The 21,010-nt window shown below is 35.2% G+C and overlaps 2 protein-coding genes across 2 annotated transcripts in view; both read left to right on the top strand.

The window, feature by feature from the left end:
- Positions 1-5,934, top strand: part of LOC121389711 (probable cytochrome P450 12d1 distal, mitochondrial) — a 46,986-nt gene extending 41,052 nt beyond the window's left edge. The window contains exons 10-13 of the mRNA XM_041521362.1: positions 296-462; positions 966-1,044; positions 2,765-2,977; positions 5,821-5,934. Coding sequence (XP_041377296.1) covers positions 296-462; positions 966-1,044; positions 2,765-2,977; positions 5,821-5,934 — 573 coding nt within the window. The remainder of the gene's footprint in view (positions 1-295; positions 463-965; positions 1,045-2,764; positions 2,978-5,820) is intronic.
- An 8,737-nt stretch (positions 5,935-14,671) lies between these two features.
- LOC121389927 (serine protease inhibitor Cvsi-2-like) lies at positions 14,672-17,966 on the top strand. The gene is made up of 3 exons (XM_041521596.1): positions 14,672-14,780; positions 15,492-15,623; positions 17,751-17,966. Exons 1-3 carry the CDS (start codon positions 14,723-14,725, stop codon positions 17,897-17,899), a joined length of 339 nt encoding a protein of 112 aa, XP_041377530.1. The 5' UTR covers positions 14,672-14,722; the 3' UTR covers positions 17,900-17,966.
- Positions 17,967-21,010: the final 3,044 nt, after the last annotated feature.

Raw genomic sequence — 21,010 nt, 5'->3', positions numbered from 1 at the left:
AAACTAAAAACAGCAAAAGAAAAAAAAAAAAGAAAAAAAAAAAGTAAAAAGAAGAGAGGACAAAATATTTTTTTAAATTATCTTACGTTAATCATACAAGGCAATCATGTTAGATATGCCCAATAAAAGCGCTCTAATAAACGACCAAAGACAATGTCACATCCACAGTTTATGGGGTTTTTTTTCGAGGTGGTTGGCAATATACCTGCATACCAGTGAAATAAGACTATCTACCGCAGAAGCATATGTGACATGGGGTTTTTGTCTTCTTTTATTTGTTTTTTTTTTTTTACAGACGGCAAAAAATCTTCAGTTGGTGCTGTATAGTTTAGCCAAGAATCCCGAGAAACAGCGCCACCTGTACGAGGAAATAGTATCCGTCATCGGAACTTCCGGTCCACTAACAGAGAGCGCTCTCAGTGAGATGCAGTACCTTAAAGCGTGTGTGAAAGAATCGTTCAGGTCTTGTGATCATTCATTGAGTTTCTATTTTAGAACAGTCTTTTATTTTTGGGGAGACCAATCATATTGTGGGCTGGGGCTCAGGCAAACATATGTGGGATAGGGTGGGAGAGTAGCTCGAGTGTCCTCTAGCGGTATTCTGTTATATAATAGAATAATGATAGAGGACACGCGAGCTAGGGGAAGAGGTATGATTGGGGGGGGGGGGGGGCATGGCTCGTCTGAGGTGCTTGGATCGTAGGAGAGAACTCCCTCGGAAGACATTATTATTGATTATTGTTTTCCCGTCCCAAATAGTTCCCTATGACTGGTATATCAAAGGCCATGGTATGTGCTGTCCTGTATTTGGGAAATAACATATAACAGATCAAACTCTGCTTCGATGGCCATGCCCTATCATTAGCAATTAACATCATCAATGTACATGCGTGTGCTCTATTGACAGGCTTTACAATTAACAGCAATTAACATCATCAATGTACATGTGTGTTCTCTATTGACAGGTTTTACAATCCAATCTCATCTATCTGCCGGTTTCTTCCTAACGAAATCCTTCTCCGTGGACACAGAATTCCAAAAGATGTAAGTTCATGACTTTATAATGGCAACACATGAAATGGAAAGAGGATACCACATCCCTTCGTCACTATGCCCTGTCTTATTAACCTCGTTAGCTATATAGCCCAGTAGTAAGGCACTCGCGTGATGCGCAGTCGGTCTGGGATCGATCCCCGTCGGTGGGTTCATGGGGCTATTGTTCGTTCTAGCCATAGCACCACGACTGGTATATCAAAGGCTGTGGTATATTCATCCTGTTTGTGTAATGGTGCATATAAAAGATCCCGTTCTACTACTGACGAAAATGTAGTGGATTTCCTCTCTAGGACTATGTCAACATTATCAAATATTTGATATCCAAAAGCCGATGATTAATAAATCAATGTGCCCTAGTGGTGTCGATAAACAAAACAAAAAAACCCTTTAAACTCATTAGCTATCGCACTACCTGTAATTAGCCTATATACATTGTTAACTATATATAGATAAAGCTATGTATTGAATATAGCCGTACTACTGTCTGACAGGAAGAATGTAGCCTTTTTGGCACTCGCTCCATAGGCGCGGTCCATCTGGGATCGATCTTCGTCGGTGGGCCTATTGGGCTATTTCTCGTTCCAGCCAGTGCACCACGACTGGTACATCGAAGGCCGTGGTATGTGCTATCCTGTCTACGGGATGGTGCATATAAAATATCCCTTGCTGCTAATATACCCATTAACATTGCAACACGATAGTGTGGTCTAGACTATAAATTCTAGTAATTAAAACCAATAATTAAAGACTCACAAATTAAGACCAAGTTCAAGTTCTTTATTGTTTTTAAGTTTTTACAACTTATCAGCATAATACAATGTACAACAAAATAATAAATATATACAGGATATGTACAGGATTAAATTTATGGTGGAGAGTGATTTAGTAAATACTACTACTACTACTACTACTACTACTACTACTACTACTACTACTACTACTACTATAATAATAATAATAATAAATAAATAAGGTTCTATTGACTTATATTATTTAATACATATAAGTCATTATTAAGTATACTGAGAGATAATGTGATATTGGTTTAATGTACATGTAAAGGAATAGTACTATTCTGAACAAATAGAAGTTATGTTAATATTAACCAATTTGGCCTGGACGTAGCCCAGTGGTAAAGCGCTCGCTTGATGCTCGGTCGGTTTGGGATCGATCCCTGTCAGTCTGCCCATTGAGCTATTTCTCGCTCCAGCCAGTGCACCGCGACTGGTACATCAAAAGCCGTGGTATGTGCTAGCTATCCTGCCTATGGGATGGTGCATATGAAATATCCCTTGCTGCTACTCTAAAAGAGTAGCCCATGAAGAGGCGACCGCAGATTTTCTCCCTCAATATCTGTGTGGTCCTTAACCATATGTCCGACGCCATACAACTGTAAATAAGATGTTTTGAATGCGTCGTTAAATAAACCATTTGGTAATTTTGACATATAGTCTCAGAAAGGAAACCCACTACGTTGTTCAGTTAGTGGCAAGGGATCCTTTATATGCACGATCTCACAGACAGGACAGCACACCCTACGACCTTTGATATACCAGTCTTGGTGCACTGGCAGGAACGAGAAATAGCCCAATGGGGCGACAGACGGGAATCGACCTCAAACCGACCACGCATCAAGCGAGCGCTTTACCACTGGGCTACATCTCGCCCCTTCAGTTTGAGAGTCCAACATTAACATTATTTTCCACAGACAATGGTGGTGATGTGTAACCACAGAATAGTGAAGAGCGAGAAGTACTTTCACAGGCCGGACCAGTTCCTTCCCGAACGCTGGCTCAGAAACCAAGATGGCCGCCTTACTGAAGCCATTCATCCCATGGCGTCATTACCTTTTGGATTTGGGCCACGTTCTTGTGTGGGCAGGCGATTTGCTGAACAAGAAATATTCCTAGCCGTCACTAAGGTGGGTATGAAATTCTAGGGCAGTTCCAGAGATCCGTTAAGCAGACAATAAAAACATCTAACTCATATATAATAGCCCTTGTTACTGATGGACAAATATAGCGGGTTTTCTCCAGATAAGACTACATATGTCACAATTACCAATTGTTTTGCATTCAATAGGCGATGATTAATAAAAGCAATGTGCTCTAGTGGTGTCGTTAAACAAAACAAACTTACTTAAACAAAACAAACTCGTAGCGAGTTGGTTATTATCTTTATTACCCATTGTCAATTTTAACTGATTTTTAATGTAAAAATTCGCCTGCAGTCTACAGCAAAGATATCGGCTATTATGTCATATAAAATTACGCGCATTAAATGACGTAGAGTAAGTGACGTCATAGCATAACGCGTTCTTTTTACAGCCAGATGTTTACAGTACAAAATAATAACAATAACTTTATTCGCATTTGGCCTAATGGCCCCTGAACACATAATATATGCATATATGCATATATGCATATTGACACATAATTCGGTTACATTAGTGGCATGGCACGCATGAGTATTAACATGATGTTTAGAAAATAAATAAATACACAATTATAGATACACATAATATATATATAACAAACTTTCTGCTTATACATTCACATGCACATGCAGGGAAAACTTAATTGTACAAAATTATGTTTCTTTTGTCTTAGTAGTTTTACTATACTTTCATTGTTGTTATTTAACAGTTCTATAAATCTGAACATACTAGGGTTATTTTTGTAATATATTAGGTATGTAATGCCTGATAGATTGGTACATAGGACAGACACGTATAAAGTGGAGTTAATCTTCTATTAAATTACATGCAACATATTTAAGTTTTTTCTGTGCAATTGGGTTAGGTTTTGCCCATCTCCCCGTTTCAATTAATAATCTATAAGCAGCAACGCGCAGTCTCGTTAAAGCAGTTCTATATTTTCCAACAAAAAATACTATCTAAATATGATTTATAAGAACAAATATTTGATATATGTCGGTGTGATGATGCTCTCGAAGGAAAGCCTAATCGGGAGTGCCAACCCTGTATAAACATATATTTTAATCTTTGTCTTAATAATGATTAAAAAAAACGTCATTTCATTCCCTACACCCTGATTTTGCCAGACTATAGAAAGGCTAGTATTATTTAACATATTTCTAGCATGTATAGCCCAGTTATTTTTAATGGGGAACAAAACCATATCACTTACCATCATATCATAATATATTTTTGTAAATTACCTGTCGCCACTTTTTATAATTTTCAACCAAAACTTAATAATTACGTAATGTCTATGCACAATCAAAGGATATATACATAATTCGCCACATACACGATCAGTTTGAGTAGTCTGCTTTACACCAAGTAACTGCTTACACAATTTCAAATGCATTCCTTCTACTGCCGTTCCCAAAATAAACTCACAGACTTGGCAGCCGTAGCTTAGAATAGGATTTATTGATTTGTGAAATATATCACACACATGAGAATGTTTTAACGACACAAATTGTTGTAAATACTTTTGCATTTCGTACATTCCTTTTTGCACTTGTTCCACATTAGTATTTTGCATATCAGTAAATGATTCACCTGTTGTAAATACAACACCTACAATTTCTATTAGATTATTACGGTATATAAATTCTAAATCATTTGATAGTCTACCACCTTTGCGAAATACCATAACCTTTGTTTTCTCGATATTTACATATAACTGCCATTTTATACGACATTCATGCAATGCATCCAGACAATTTTGCAAATCTAATTAATTTTCCGCTAATAACACTATATCGTCTGCATATAACAGAATACATAGCTTAAACATGCCTGTATGCACTCACCCAACATCTTTGTGAATGATCTCATCCTACAAGTCATTCATATGCATAGCGAATAAAAACAGTGAAAGACATTCGCCTTGGCTAACACCGATGTTACAAACAAAAGGTTCTAATTGGGATTTGAATGTTTTAACAAATGATTTTAGTACAGCTATTCATCGATCGTATTATATTTAACATTTTCCCGCGAATTCCCGTCTGTATCAGTTTATAGCACAGATTATCTCTTACAACATAAGCAAACGACTTTGAAAAATCAACAAAAGCACAGAATAATGTGCTATTATTATTAACAAAATGAGTAATTAATGAGTGTAAAAAAAAAAGTATTGTCAACAGTGTCCATACCTGTCCGGAAACTAGACTACCCTTCAATACATATCTGACAATTTTCAGCCCAATTTGTGAGGCGGCTGTTTAGGATTTTCGTAAATAGCTTGCTCAGACAGCTTAGTATGGTAATACTACCTCTATAATTATTGACATAATTAAGGCTACCCTTTTTGTTAAATGGTATAATACACCCATCAGCCCGTGAACGTGGATAGTTTACCAGACATAAAAATAGTGTTGAATAAAGTGCAACAATATGGATAAAGTACATGTTTACCACTAATAATAAATTAATTTTAAATACGATCTGGACCGCTACTCTTAGAATTATATAAAACATGAATGGCCTTCATAATTTCATGACAAGAATTGACAATATTTAATTCGTAAAACATAACTTCAAATTCTCGTTTCACACATTTATCAACACACTGCACGACATCTTCATCAGGATTAAAAAATGGACTTGTAGGATTATGTTCACATTTAAAATAATTCGCGAACTCTGAACATGAAATATTTGGTTTATATATATATATATATATATATATATATATATATATATATATATATATATATATAAGCCTTCAATAAACCTCAACAGATTTATATAATTTGTATTTCTCAGTGCTGTGTGTTTCTTCCCAGATTGTCCAGTCGTTTGAGTTGGGTCTGCAGCCAGGTCATGAAGAAATAAATATTCACTACACAGTATTCATCACAACTGAAGACCCCATCCACTTTGTCTTCAACAAGAGATGATGATGATGAGGAAGATAATGATGAAGATTGTGACGATAATGATGATGATGATGATGATGATGATGATGATGATGATGACGATGATGATCATAATGAAGACTTTGATGTTTTAAAAATGATTTTAATATTCTTGTTCATAACCATGCAGTAATAGATTACAACAGATTTAACAAAAGGATATCGAACAATAGAAAAATAAATATATAAATGGCATATTCATAAAATAATCAACAATGGCGATAAAACGAAATTAACGTCAAGACTCTAAATTAAAAAGAAGCAACCGGCAAGACAAGACAAGTCTTTATTAACACTCGGGGCCGTTACACAACGGCATAGTAGGAATATATACATAAACATTTTCTTATATACACGTGACAAGATGGTTGACAGTAAATACATTAATTACAATACATTCACAAACACATATACAAACACATACAATCACGCACATCAATATATTATGTAATAATACAGATATTTAATACAGATATACGGGTATCCAAGTACTTATAAATGAACAGATTCTTAAACTTGTATATGGTGCAGTGGATAATGATAATATTTTGTTAAATATATTTGGTTTTGATGGTGTTTGTAGTCAAGGGCGTTTGAATTCATTAGTTATTATATTTATGAAATATGATAATTTCTTTAGGGTACTAATTCGTTTATTCTCCATTAGTTCTCTAAATTTATAAGTACTTGGTCGCGTATAATAATATGGGTGTAGCAACTGGACTCTTAAATTATGGAAAAAATGGCAAATAAAAAGATAATGGAACTCGTCGCCAATGTCCATTACATTACATAATGTGCAAATTTTATCTTCTATGAGTATGTTATTCCAACGTCCAATTTCAACGGGTAGGTAATGGTTAGACATTCTAAATTTTAAGAGTGTTGTCCACAGTTTTTTCTGGTAGTTTATTGATATAGCTTTCGAAAAATAGTTTTTCTTTGTATAATCGGTAAGTGTTGCCTCTCGATGACAGTGATATGTTAATTTTCCATGTTTGTAAATACTGATCGCATTGTCTTTGTTTAATTTGTTGTGAGAGACAATTTACTGATATGGAAGATTGTCTTATCCAGATATCACCCATTCCCAAGTTATTCGGTGTGTTTTTAACAGTATTAATCCAGTTATAGTTAGTTCCGTTAGTAAGGTGGTCATTTAACATACTTTTGTATAAAAGAGTAGACAATTTTGATTGTTTTCGTGATATCAGTCGCGCCCAGTAACATACCATTCTTCTATATATAGTTAACTCGACAGGCGTTCTCCATAACTCTCTATAAAGCATAAATATTGGTATTGCGTTCTTAACAGGTATGATGTGTCTTAGAAAGTTTATTTGTACAGAATTAAACATATCAACTTTTTCATATCCCCATATTTCGATTCCATATAATAAAACTGGCAGAACCATTGAGTCAAACATTTTAAGTTTACATTCGGTTGATAAATAGTTGTCCTTTGATTTTGATAGTACAAAGTACATGGCCTTGGTAGCCTCTTGTTTAAGTCTATTCTTAGTAACTCGAAAGTTGTTTAATTTTGTAAAAGTAATTCCAAAGTATTTGTATTCTTTAACATTTTCTAATGTATTATTTCCAATCTTAAAATTATGTTTATAATCTCTAGTGTTACCGTTAAAAATCAATATTTTCGTTTTGTTACCGTTTATTTTAAGTTTCTATTTATTGCAATATTGATAAAACATATTTAAGGTGTGTTGCAGGTCTGCTGCAGAGGTTGATGAGTTTGGAGTTCCGAACTGTGCATGCGCGACATTTCAGAAACAGCAGGTTAAAGGTCAATTCATCCTAGAAATTGGGTGTTTACGTTGAAAGTACATTACCGGTGTATTTTGAATAGATTTTTCTGTAAATAAGACGTGCATTTTGGTTAATTACTTGAATTTGGTAAATGTATATGAGTAAAATGTGAAAAACGTCTGTCTTTACCAGAATATTTCTAAATTTATTGATTTGTAATTCAAGGTTTGGCGTTCGGTTTCGTTTGCCACGTAACGTTGATCACTTACTAAGTGCCCTTACAGGCGCGTGTGAAGGGTTGGGGTTTGGGAAAATTATTTAATCAGTGCACAACATAATAAACTGGTTTTGCGAAAAACTTCAGTGGCCGATATTTAACTACAAACGTGATATCTTTTTAAAAATAATAATAATCACACGTCGGTCGATATATAAATGTTGAGGTAGGGCAAATTCATATAAAATTGAGTTGCTTTGGTGGACTGTCTAGAATTTATTTGTCTACATGATAATTATAACACCGTAGCTGATCATATATGTGCAGTCGGTGCACATTTCCCAGAATTCATTGCGCTAAATAGGAAATAATAGGAACCCCGAAGTGGTCTATGGACACTCGGAATACATCTCAACGTAATGAAAAAGTATTCAGATTAAACATTTAATTAAATTTATGGTGATACTATTGACGATGAATGTGAATAATATGAATATGATGGACATATGGAATGTGTTTGTGGATACAATACTGATGACGGGATGATTATGATAAACTACGTTATGTATTATGATGTTGTGATGACGGAGATTGTTATACTGGTGATGATAGCTGTGACGATTATACAGATGGCAATCAATATGACGAATACGATAAATGCGGGAGCGTGTGCCGGAAGGAAGGAAGGAAGGAAATGTTTTATTTAACAACGCACTAAACACATTTTATTTACGGTTATATGACGTCGGACATATGGTTAAGTACCATACAGATATTGAGAGAGGAAACCCGCTGTCACCACTTCCTGGGCTACTCTTTTCGATTAGCAGCAAGGGATCTTTTCCACAGACAGGGTAGTACATACAACGACCTTTGATATACCAGTCGTGGTGCACTGGCTGGAACGAGAAATAGCCCAATGGGTCCACCGACGGGAATTGATCCCAGACCGACCGCGCATCGAGCGAGCGCTTTACCACTGGGCTACGTCCCGCCCCCGTGTGCCGGAGGATGCACCACCACAAGCATATTTTCCTTTCAATATGTTTTCATGGGAAGCATGACTCGACCCTCTCCCGATAAAAGTCGCTGGCCACTGTCTAGACCCCCCCCCCCCCTCCCACCCCCGCGTAAATTCCTACACACACACCAGTAATGAATATGAATAATATGATTACATTTATGATGATAAATATGAATATTTTGATTATTTGATCATAAACTATGATAATGATGCATATGATGGTGATAAACATATGTCGACTAAGTTTCAAATACACTATCCTAGACATGCATCTCATCTGCTTGTCTAAGACAAATATTAATATTTTATTGAGAGCTGAGGTATCTGCCTGTGAACTTTCCTAACATGCAGGATAGAACCTACCACAACTTTTGAGATATCATCATTGTCTCTGACAATGTTGGTATTTCTAAAACGCTAAACCATCCAAGTATGAACTCCGATTCTTGCTTAACTGTGGTATACGACAGTCGTTGACTGTTCATTAAGTTAAGGTTGGGTAGAAGTAGGAATCCTCTCCATATGTACAGTTCGCGGTACTTCTACCAAGTAGGTCAGGTCAGGTCAGGTCAGGTCAGGTCAGGTCAGGTCAGGTCATAGTGTTAACGTTAACGTGCACATTCAGATCACGTTATTGTGGTACGTGTGGTATGTGCCTTCCTGTCTGTGTGACAGTGCATATAAAATATCCCTTGCTGCATTAGAAAACAATGTAGCAGGTTTCCTCTGATGACTACGAGTCAGAATGACCAAATGTTTGACATCCAATAGCCGATGATTGATTGATCAATGTGCTCTAGTGGTGTCGTCAAACAAAACAAACTTTAAACTTTCAGTCGAGAACATAAAGCATAATATTGTGTTAGTTGTGACGTCATGCGTGTGGGCGAAGTTAATTAAAAAACATATTTTCGATAACATAGGGCTACACTACACTACACTACACTACAATACACTACACTAATCAATATGTCGATTTTAGTTCATATAAACAAGAATTAAACCAACAGCTCTTCAATCAATTCATACAACTTGTTTTTCGCATATTACAAACTCTTCTAAGGGACAATTTAAAATCTGTATGCATTATTCAAAACGAGATTTTACTTCAAAACGTATTTGACGTGATTATCGTACCAAACTAAACACTGAATAACTAAACTGCATACATCAAATTTAAGATTACCGCTCGAAGCATTCATTACTAAAAGAACCCGAAAAACCACATACTATGTAAACTTTGTAATACTGATATCGGAGATGATTATCATTGTTTAGTCAGTTGTAAAAATAACAAAATATTGAAAACATTAGAATACAAATATATTAAAATATTATAGAACTAATCCTAGCTTTTTAAATATGAAAAGTATGATGTCTTTGTATAATGTGAACTTGTGAATTGATGTTTCTTATTATTGAAAAACCTTGCTTTATTTATTAAAAAATATATTGTCATGTGAACTTGTGAATTGATGTTTCTCATTATTGAAAAACCTTGCTTTATTTATTAAAAAATATATTGTCATGTAAACTTGTGGATTGATGTTTCTATTCGCACTAGTCTTTTTAGCTATTTGATCAAGTACCCGGTTTTAATTATTAACTATGGAGGTATGTATTGTAATTATGTTACCAGTTTGTCCATTTTATAACACTGAGACTCTGATATAGTAAAACATATTATTATACCCGACCACCTGCATTCAAGCGAATACAATTACTGTTCATTAAACGTATAGCTGAAACAAATAAAGGTTGTGGTCGTGCCAACAGCGTAAACTCGCTGGTCCACAATTTTGGAAAATAACTCTCTGGTATGAAAAATATATACGTAAGATATATATTATAACCGTACACTCCAATGTTACCAGACTGTGTAGCAAACAAGTATCGCTAATAGATTTTCAGTATAACATTCTTCATAGAATAACGGCTACAAATAGCTATTTGTATAAACTTGGATTACGCGATGACGCATTAGGTACATTTTGTAAACTCGATGAAGACACCATAGAACATTTATTCGTAAAATGTTCAAATGTAAAACTAATGTGAAAGGATGTTGGAAAAAAAAAAGGTTTCTAAAAGTACAGGATTCTGCGTATTTTTCGACGATCAAATTATGTTTAGTATACAGAGAGGGAAAATGATATTAAACTATATTAAATTTTGATCACAAAACTTTACAGAGAAACTTGTAATAAATTTGCAAGGAGACGAATATGTAAACATATGGTGCCTTTTTATTACAACATTAGAATCACACTAAGTGTATAGTTTTTAGATTTCGTTTAAGTTAAAACAAAATAATTCAATTTTATTATTTATATTTGTGTTAACCAAAGTCTATGGTTGGTTATTTTGTTGTCTATTTGTGATGCTGCTGATAAAATACATAATTAGTATTGTTTGTATCTGTTGGTGCCAATACACAAATAAAAATAAATAATTATTTTTAAAAAGCACAGCAACCATAACTAAGAACAAACCGTAAGGTACATGTAGTTAACAAAATCGTATTAATGTCTATTGGAAGCAACAACTCAGAGAAAAAGCTAATTTATGATAGATCTACGTATCACTCACCACATTGTACTGCACTGTATTATTATGTGATGAATATATGGTGGATTATGGTTTATGTATTATGCATATGTATGCTTATGTGACACACTATGGATAGTGTATTATGTGTATGTATAATTATGTGATGTATATTTATGTTATGAATAATGTATATGCTTGTGCCTATGGACTGTATGTCTACGGCGAATAAATTATTATTATTATGAATTTATGTTGTTTTGTTGTTACATACTGTAATGTTTCTGCCGGACGTTAAATAAACACATCAGGCAACAATTCAAAGCGCGTCTCAAAATCGCTTAAAGCTGAGTACTGTTAGAATGCTACATGTTCTGTGAAAGAAAAACAAAACCTCCACCAAAAACAACAACAACAACACAAAAAAATAGGTCATGTTCACCGGATCTAGACCCTACAACTGGCTAATTTTACATTTAGTAACTATTTCATATATTTTTCTTTATGTACACATGGACACAAAGTGTTCCCAAACCCAACATATTTACATCAATCGTATCATCTAAACATGATGAATGAATGACTGACTGACTGAATGAATGAATGAATGTTTAACGACACCCCAGCTCGAAAAATACATCGGCTATTGGGTGTCACACTGTGGTAAAAGCAAAACAAATTTGATAATCAACATGAATATAAAATTTCAAGAGTCAAATAAAAACACAGTGTAAAGAACTGTGCAAAAAATACAAATATCACAGATATATAAAATTAAAATTTAGAAAAGAAGTCCGTATCACGTAAAAATTGCAATAAAAGTTCTGGACATTTCTTTGTCCAAAGATATCTTTTCGAGTTGCTGTTAAATGCTTACACTCCACCAAAATGTGTCACACAGTCACACTGAGGTGGAGGATCTTTCTTCAAGATAAATGAATGGGTCAAGTAAGTATGACCGATGCGGACACGACACAAGACTACCTCATCCTTCCTGCACTATCTGTAGGAGGACTGCTACTCTCCCAAGACTGGCTTGATAACACGAAGCTTGTTCGCAACCGCACCGTCCCAATCACGTTGCCAAGTCGAAAATATAAATTGGTTGATATTAAGTTTAAAATCAGTATAAGGTACACCAACCCTGACATGAATATCAAACATTTGATAATTGTGACATATAGTCTTAGAAGAAACCTCCTACAGTTATTTTCCTTAGCAGATCTGAAAGATAAAACCGTTATCCGCAATGAAGACCATATCTTTGCACAATGCAGAGTCGAAATGGCATTTGGCAAAATAGTGGGTGAATGCATGAATGTCTATCTAGTGCTTCTCTACCATAATTTAGAAGACCTGGTTTTGGGCGACATTACAGTTGGAAACTTACTTACGTACTTTTGTTTTTGTTTTGGTCAAATGACATTTGTGCAATGATTAACTGAATTAGCAACACTGGTTACATACTATTGATTAAACCAAAACTAGATCAACGTTATGTTGTTTTTGTTTTGAGTGACATGACAATTTACATGGTGGAGATGAAAAACTTGGAGAAGAATATTTTTAATTTTTAACTAGAAGTGTTGTTTTTTCAATGTTGCATTCGACACCCGATAGCGCAGACAACGAAGGATTCCTTGATGTTTCTTATTATGGAGATGTGTGTGGTTGTTTTCCAGGTGGTAATTCCAATTTAGATCAGTTTTCTTCAAAAACACATTTCTTTGCTGAGACATATCGCCGCAAAATGAATGTGAGGAAAATTATTAATTGTGGAAAATGTTCTGGATTATCAACGAACAATGCCTTACGTGTTTGGGTGACATGACCATTTACACATTTCTGTGAAATGATAAATGGTATATCAACCTGTGAATCCTCTGAATCTCAGCATATATTACTTCCTCCTTAAAAACAAACTTTAATCTTAATGTTACAGCTTAAATATTATTAAATTCCCATATTGTTATGTTGTTCAGAAAAACAAAAGCCACACTTTTAATTTGTATAGCGCATGCGTTTTCAATATATACATACACACACACACACACACACACATATATATATATATATAAGGTAGGGTCACTATCACGTTGTTGAGTTTAGAGGTATAAAATATACCTCTTAAACAAAAGCCACATTTTTAATAAAAAAGTGTTTGTCGTTTTTTTGTGAATCTATCGATGTATAACAGTCACAAAATTAATAAAATAGCGTACCGTATCGAAGCGATTTTATACTACATCTGTGACTGATATACATCGATAAATAAAAAAAAACACCCCCCAAACACTTCTATTTATTCAAAAATACTAAAAAAAATCAGTTTCTAGTCCTTTTCGTGACCTGTTTTACGTAATGTCGTCCCAATTGACGCAATGAAGGAAGGAAGGAAATGTTTTATGTAACGACGCGCTCAACACATTTTATTTACGGTTATATGGCGTCAGACATATGGTTAAGGACCACACATATATTGAGAAGAGAAACCCGCTGTCGCCACGTCATGGACTACTCTTTTCGATTAGCAACAAGGGATCTTTTATATACACCATCCCACAGACAGGATAGTATATACCACGGCCTTTGTGACACCAGTTGCGGAACTCTAGCTGGAACGAGAAATAGCCTAATGGGCCCACCGACAGAAATCGATACTAGAACGATCGCGCATAGGCGAGCGCTGTACCACATAGCTACATAACCCCTGGATTCTCAATGAATAGTAGTTATTTGTTTTGAATGGGGTGGGGTGTATTTTCTTAATACAGAATAGTACATGCCATGGCCTTTGTTACACCAGTTGTGGAGCGCTGGCTGGAATGAGAAATAGCCCAATGGGTCCGCCGACGGGGATCGATCTTGGATCGACCGCGCACCAAGCGAACGCTTTACCACTGGATAACGTCCCGTCCCCTTGACGCAATGACGTCATCTTCTGATGGTTATTGAAGGATAACATTCATTTATAAGCGACGTCGTCCAATCAGAGTAAATCTTATAACGGCTGGAAGTTTGTTATTATATATAGAGCAGGAGTTTTCGATACAGGTAAGGTAGGGTCTCGATCTCGTCTAATCTAATCATTTCCAGAACCAACCTTGTCACGCTTGAGTGTAAAACATTAATAATCATGACATATGTTTATGTGCATTCCATTCCCATGCACTTACAGAACAACACATTAGTTCCAGACATTGTACAACGTTTTCACCATGCGACAATTCCTTTGGTTCATGTGCATAGTATATTTAGTATATACGTCAATCAGAGGTAAGGCCCTTTTGGGACGTTAGCTCGTATATATAATTGCATTTGAAAAAACAAATAGTGAAATTCAGTCATAGTACATAAATGATTCGTATGCGTTTATTATGTTTTCGTCTGCCCAATTTTCTAACAGAATAGCAGCCTTCAATAGAAAATAAGTGCTCGCTGTAAAGTCTTAATCGCTAAGTATATCTTTAAACCGTTAACAAAAAATATTATCATTTAATTATTACTTTATTTTATCTTCCTATAAAATGTCTGTGGCGGGTTGTTGCTCCTTTGTAGATGTGATAGGTCATAGGATCGATCCCACGCGGTGGACTGTGTTTTTTGTATCGCCAGTACCGACCTATGTTTCACGACTGGTAATATCATAGGCAATATGTAAAAGTGGTTTTTTGTAGGTTTTTATAACAATATTTTGTAAATATTTGTTTTAAAATAAGGATTTCACATACGATTGTTTGCATTACAAATGTTTTACATAATTTTTTATAAGCGTTTAATATCACTGCATACTTCTCCGACAAAACAAATAAATATTTGCATTAAAATTTACTCATTTATTCAAAAGACGTCTACAGTGTAGATAATACAAACGACTGCACATCAGATTCTGTGTTTTGTAAATATTATCTAGATGTTTTGATTGAATGTTTTTGCATAATGTTTTGCAAAATGTTTTGCATTACATTTTTGCATATTTATCTGCAGATGTTTACGGCGAAAACTGTAACACAGTAAACGACTGCACCGTTACGGCGTGTTCCAGTGGCGGAACGTTAATGTGCACACATGAGGGGAAGTGCACGTGCGGAGTCCAGTGCAGGAACGGAACTAGTTACAGTATGTCATTGTCACCCTTGTATCCAAAAAACCCATGAGAGTTTGCATACCCTAGTCATCTTCTACACTCGTCCCACAAGTTATCAGTCAGAATGTCCAATCAATAAAAACATAATTACATACTTGAATCAACGGGTTAATTCACTCATGGGCGTACATAGGGGGGGGGGGGGGGCGGGTTCAATGGGTTCGACCGAACCCCCCCCCCCCCACCTGAAATCGGTTTTTTTTATAATTTAATATATCTGACATTGATATCTGACATTATTATATTTACTCAACATAGAAATATATGCCCAATATCTCTGCAATCTATTTTGGAACCCCCCTTTTCAAAATCCTATGTACGCCCATGGCACTAGATTTTGCGGTTTTTATTTATTTGTTAGTTTGTTTGTTTTATTTTATTTAATTATTTTGCGGTTCTTATTTATCAATTTATTTATTTATTTATTTATTTATTTATTTACTAAATAATATTGTTTCAGCTGTCTGTTTTGGACACTGGACAGATATCCTGACATGAGAAATATCAGCTTTCAACAACAAAAATAAAATGATTTCAAATTTAAGGATTATATTAAAATTATTTCACACCCAGGTAGCACCAAAACCCACTATCAAATGTTTTGAAACGTGCTGTGTATAAATAAGAACCTTGATAGATTCACAAAAATTAATTTACGTTTTAACAGTGCTAAATGTACTAAATAAATGTATTTTGAGCAAGATATAGAATGTCTCCAAGTTGCAGTATAGCATACTGTACACTGGCGAAGCCAGGATTTTATATTGAGGGGAACAACCCATATTGGGGTTGGGGGAGAGGCAAGCCACACTATGTATGTATGTATGTATGTATGTATGATTTTTATAAAATTTTATACAGTAAAACATTTTTTAAAGTTTGATTGGGGTGGGGGGCATGGATCCACACACACACACACACACACACACACACACACACACACACACACACTCGCTGCACCACTGAGATTATATTTTTTCTCTTCGTTCAACTAATGGTGTTGTTTATCAATTTGATATACTGACTGATGCATTAAACCATTAAACCAGGCTTGACACTGTTCTTTAACACTGGTACTCTAACCATTCAGAAATAGTATCTCAAATTATAAAGCTAATGTTAGCATGTTCTACAACTGTTATTTAACAACCATGAAATATTAGTAAAACGGTTAGCTTTGTGTTGTTCTAAAGCTTTTGAAGAACAAAATTGTATATAATTAAGTTTCCTCCTTGCATGCAAATGAATAATTATAAAATTTGCTATATACATATAACTTTTATTTATTTATTTTATATATCTATATATCGGGTGCACTATGTCAGTATTGTAATATACGTGCACATTATCTCAGTATTACAATATAAATATATGTCAATGTTATTTTATCTTTGTTACACAAATTGTATTTTCACAATATATGTCTGTCTGTATGTATATATTATGTATGTGTGTGTGTGTGTGTGTGTGTGTGTGTGTGTATATATATATATATATATATATATATATATATTATGTGCTCAAGGTCATTAGGCCTAATTCAAATAAAAGTTTACATTTTTATAATTTTATTTTACAATAAACGTTTGTGGGTAAAAACAAGTATGACAATCACGACTGGATTGTTAAAATTAACCTTAAGAACTTACCGTTATAATTAAATGAATGCGAAATTTACTCCATGAGATATATATTATTATGCTGTAAAACTAAGGAATACACATTTGTTTCGCAAAAATATGATATGGGTGGAAAAATAATTTTAAGAAACGCATATAGACGTTAGCAGAGAAGGGGTTAATTGATCATGTTTCACTCCTTTGGCCTATGAAAACATCATGTTCTATCACCACGTACAGCACCAAGTAAAGCGTCTGGTTTTAAGGGAATCTGGTTTATAGAGGTTTTGTTCTGTAGTGACATTTGAAACGGAACCATGGAAAACATATGGTTTTGAGGCAAATTCTGTTTTACAGAGCGTTCGGTTTTGAAAGATTTCACCGTATATATTAATCATCTGATCAGTCAACCAAAAGTTCGACAAAGCATCTTTACCATATTCATCTGAATAACAACTGATAATTTTCTCTCATTGACAGCTCACGCATGCGGTAATGACCCAAAAATTCCGGACAGCGCCGAATGCCAAATATGGTACGAGTTCGAAGCCGACCATTCGTGCGAGTGCCAGGACGGCCATTTGCATTGCATTGATAGTCTTTGTCACTGTGGATTTCCTCCTAATTAATGAGAGATCCACTTGTTTTCAGGATCCGTTACAAATTAACCAGATACGAATAAAGGTTTCGTCATGATGTAGTTTTATGACCTTTTCTTTTTACGATGCCAAAAAGATGTTTTTGACTGCAAATAAATCTAACTGATTTAAAGGTTGACAGGATCACAACTAGCTAGGATGTGGGTAAGAAAGTGGCGTAGGGAAAACTGAGTATTTTTCCTGCTTTGAGAATTACGAAAGAAGTGTTAAATGATTAGTTAACAGCAAACATATGTTCGAGATTGTAAGTTATAAAAACAGAGGACTCTGTGTATATTTATAACAAAAACAAAACAAAACAAAACAAGACGAAGAAACGAGAAAAAAAATAGAGAATGAAAGACAGAAAAACAAAAAACAGAAACACAACAAAACAAAAGAAAGAAAAACAAAACCCCAGAAAAAAGCAAAGCAAAATATAACAAAAACAACCCCCACAAAAAACCCACAAAATGAAACAGAAAAAACCCACAAGCCCACCACGACACAAAAGACAAGAAAATCCACCTAAAACAAGACAGATAAATTCAACCTTTTCTAGATATAAAAAAATAAGATAACTAATCATGCAGCCAAACTTACTGCAAAAGACTACACATCCATAGTCCGTCTCACAGCCAACGCCTTTTTCCTACAAGGTATTTATTTCTCAGCCGATTTATTGGTAAATTGCACACAATGTTTTTTTTATTTCCAAAGCACATTTATTTTTCTTCTTACGTCAAACCAAACTGAAATTATTTACAAGAAAAAAACCCTAACAACATTTGTACAGACAGATGGGACGGACTATAGTTATCTAATTGCACAGTATTCCAGAGATGACGCAGGAAGAGGTGAATGGTGAGTAAGTAAGGCGAAGCCATAAAACACGTTAACAGTGCATTTTTATTTCCTTTGTTTCACAAGAACATATCCACAAAACAGGGGCCACTGTTGGTCACTTCCCGTAGTAGTAGTAGTAGTAGTTGTAGTAGTAGTAGTAGTGGTAGTGGTAGTGGTGGTGGTGGTGGTGGTGGTGGTGGTAGTAGTAGTAGTAGTAGTAGCAGTAGCAGCAGCAGCAGCAGCAGCAGCAGCAGTTGCAGTGGTGGTGGTGGTGGTGGTAGTAGTAGTAGCAGTAGCAGTAGCAACAGCAGCAGCAGCAGCAGTTGCAGTGGTGGTGGTGGTGGTGGTGGTGGTGGTAGTAGTAGTAGTAGTAGTAGTAGTAGCAGTAGCAGTAACAGTAGCAGCAGCAGCAGCATCAGTTGTAGTGGTGGTGGTGGTGGTGTGGTAGTGGTAGTGGTAGTGGTAGTGGTAGTGGTAGTGGTAGTAGTGGTAGTAGCAGTAGTAGCAGTAGTAACAGTAGTAGTAGTAGTAGTAGTAGTAGTAGTAGCAGTAGCAGTAGCAGTAGCAGCAGCAGCAGCAGCAGCAGCAGTAGCAGTAGCAGTAGTAGTAGTAGCAGTAGCAGTAGTAGTAGTAGCAGTAGTAGTAGTAGTAGTAAACGTTGAACCAGAGGAGACTATAGTTTACACACCACCATTAATTACTTCCAGCAATTCAATACAATTTCTGTCAGAATATATTCAGTGAAAAATACAATACTATCGAGAGGGTCATGTGAATATTATTTTTAGGGAGTGCTCTCAACTGACAAGTACCGTCTATAAAATCAACATAGGTCGACCAAGAAATGTTTCAGTTAAAAGCGCTCATGCATGGGCATCGCCTCGTGTTGCTGTTATACAAGTGGCATTATACGGTTCCCTCCCATTCTGCCTACAAGCCACTTTGCCTACACCCATGTTGCCTACAACCCAGTATGCCTACACTCAGTTTGCCTACAGTGTGTAAAAGTGACATCCCCAGTTCATAGTGGGACAATCCCTATTATTTTGTGTCTCAAAACAATATAAAAATATTGTATTACATAAACAATTAAGATTATAATGAATATAAGTAATGCAATTGGGGCTTAGTTGCACAAAGGTGATTTCATGCTCTTTATGGTGATTAGTATTAGTCCAATGATCCCATACTGTGATCTTTAATATGTGATCAAACTGAAATGGCCTTCATGATTCTTTGATATAGGATTAAAGTTCAACTTTGTACAACATATTTGTTTAATATTTGTGAGGTCATTTTATAGTTTAATTGTTTTTGTTGTGTAATGTTAATCGTTTTTATAATAAAATATGTGTTTGTCATATTATTTTGTCATTTTATTTTTATACATAGGGACCATACATGGAATGCTTCACTTTTAACTGGGGATGGCATCTTTTCATACTGAGTGTAGGCAAAGTGGGTTGTAGGCAAACTGAGTGTAGGCAAAGTGGGTTGTAGGCAAACTGGGAGGACACCTATTATACCACTTGCACAGTTGTTATCAGTTAGTACTACATATTAATGGGTTATTTAAATACTACAGATGTAGTACTTAAGTGTAATCATCAAAGAAAGATTTCAAAAAGTATATCAGACACGACAAATGGTGGTTGTTGCCTGTAGGTTTCGTCTCCGTCTGTCTGTCTATTATTTGCCTGTCTGTCTGTCCGTCCGTCCGCCTGTTACATATTTGTGCTTTTTCCCGTGTTTCAAGAGCTAAAATTGTGATACAACTTTATCATTTACTGTTACAGATCAAGTTTTATTTTCATAGCGATTAATCATTTTGCACAAAGTTATGGCCCTTGAACTTAGGAAATATGAATCGGGCTACGCTTTACCGCTGGGCTACGTCCCGTCCAGTTAAAATAAAATGAAATTTATCTTCAATGTCATCGCGAAATTTTCTTTTTATTGCTCGTTCAATTCCATATTATCTTCCTTGCTCAATGAGTAGTTATAGGAATACTATTAGAAATGTTTTGATAATGATGGCGTGGAATCTCTCACACGTTCAACCGGAGGGACTAATAAATCAATGTGCTCTAGTGGTGTCGTTCAACACAAATAAACCTAAACTAAATAGTGGTTGTAATGTTTGTCGGAATGCATTTATTGGTTTCGAAAACCCCCACAACATTTTAACTCAATAGTTTTGTAATGTTTGTTGGAATGTCTCTTAAAAAACAACAACAAAAACAACAACAAAAACAA

Source organism: Gigantopelta aegis, chromosome 15, assembly GCF_016097555.1.
Source record: "Gigantopelta aegis isolate Gae_Host chromosome 15, Gae_host_genome, whole genome shotgun sequence".
NCBI lineage: Eukaryota > Metazoa > Mollusca > Gastropoda > Neomphalida > Peltospiridae > Gigantopelta > Gigantopelta aegis.
The sequence above is the reverse complement of the archived record's forward strand: the minus strand, read 5'-3'. Positions and strand labels throughout refer to the sequence as shown.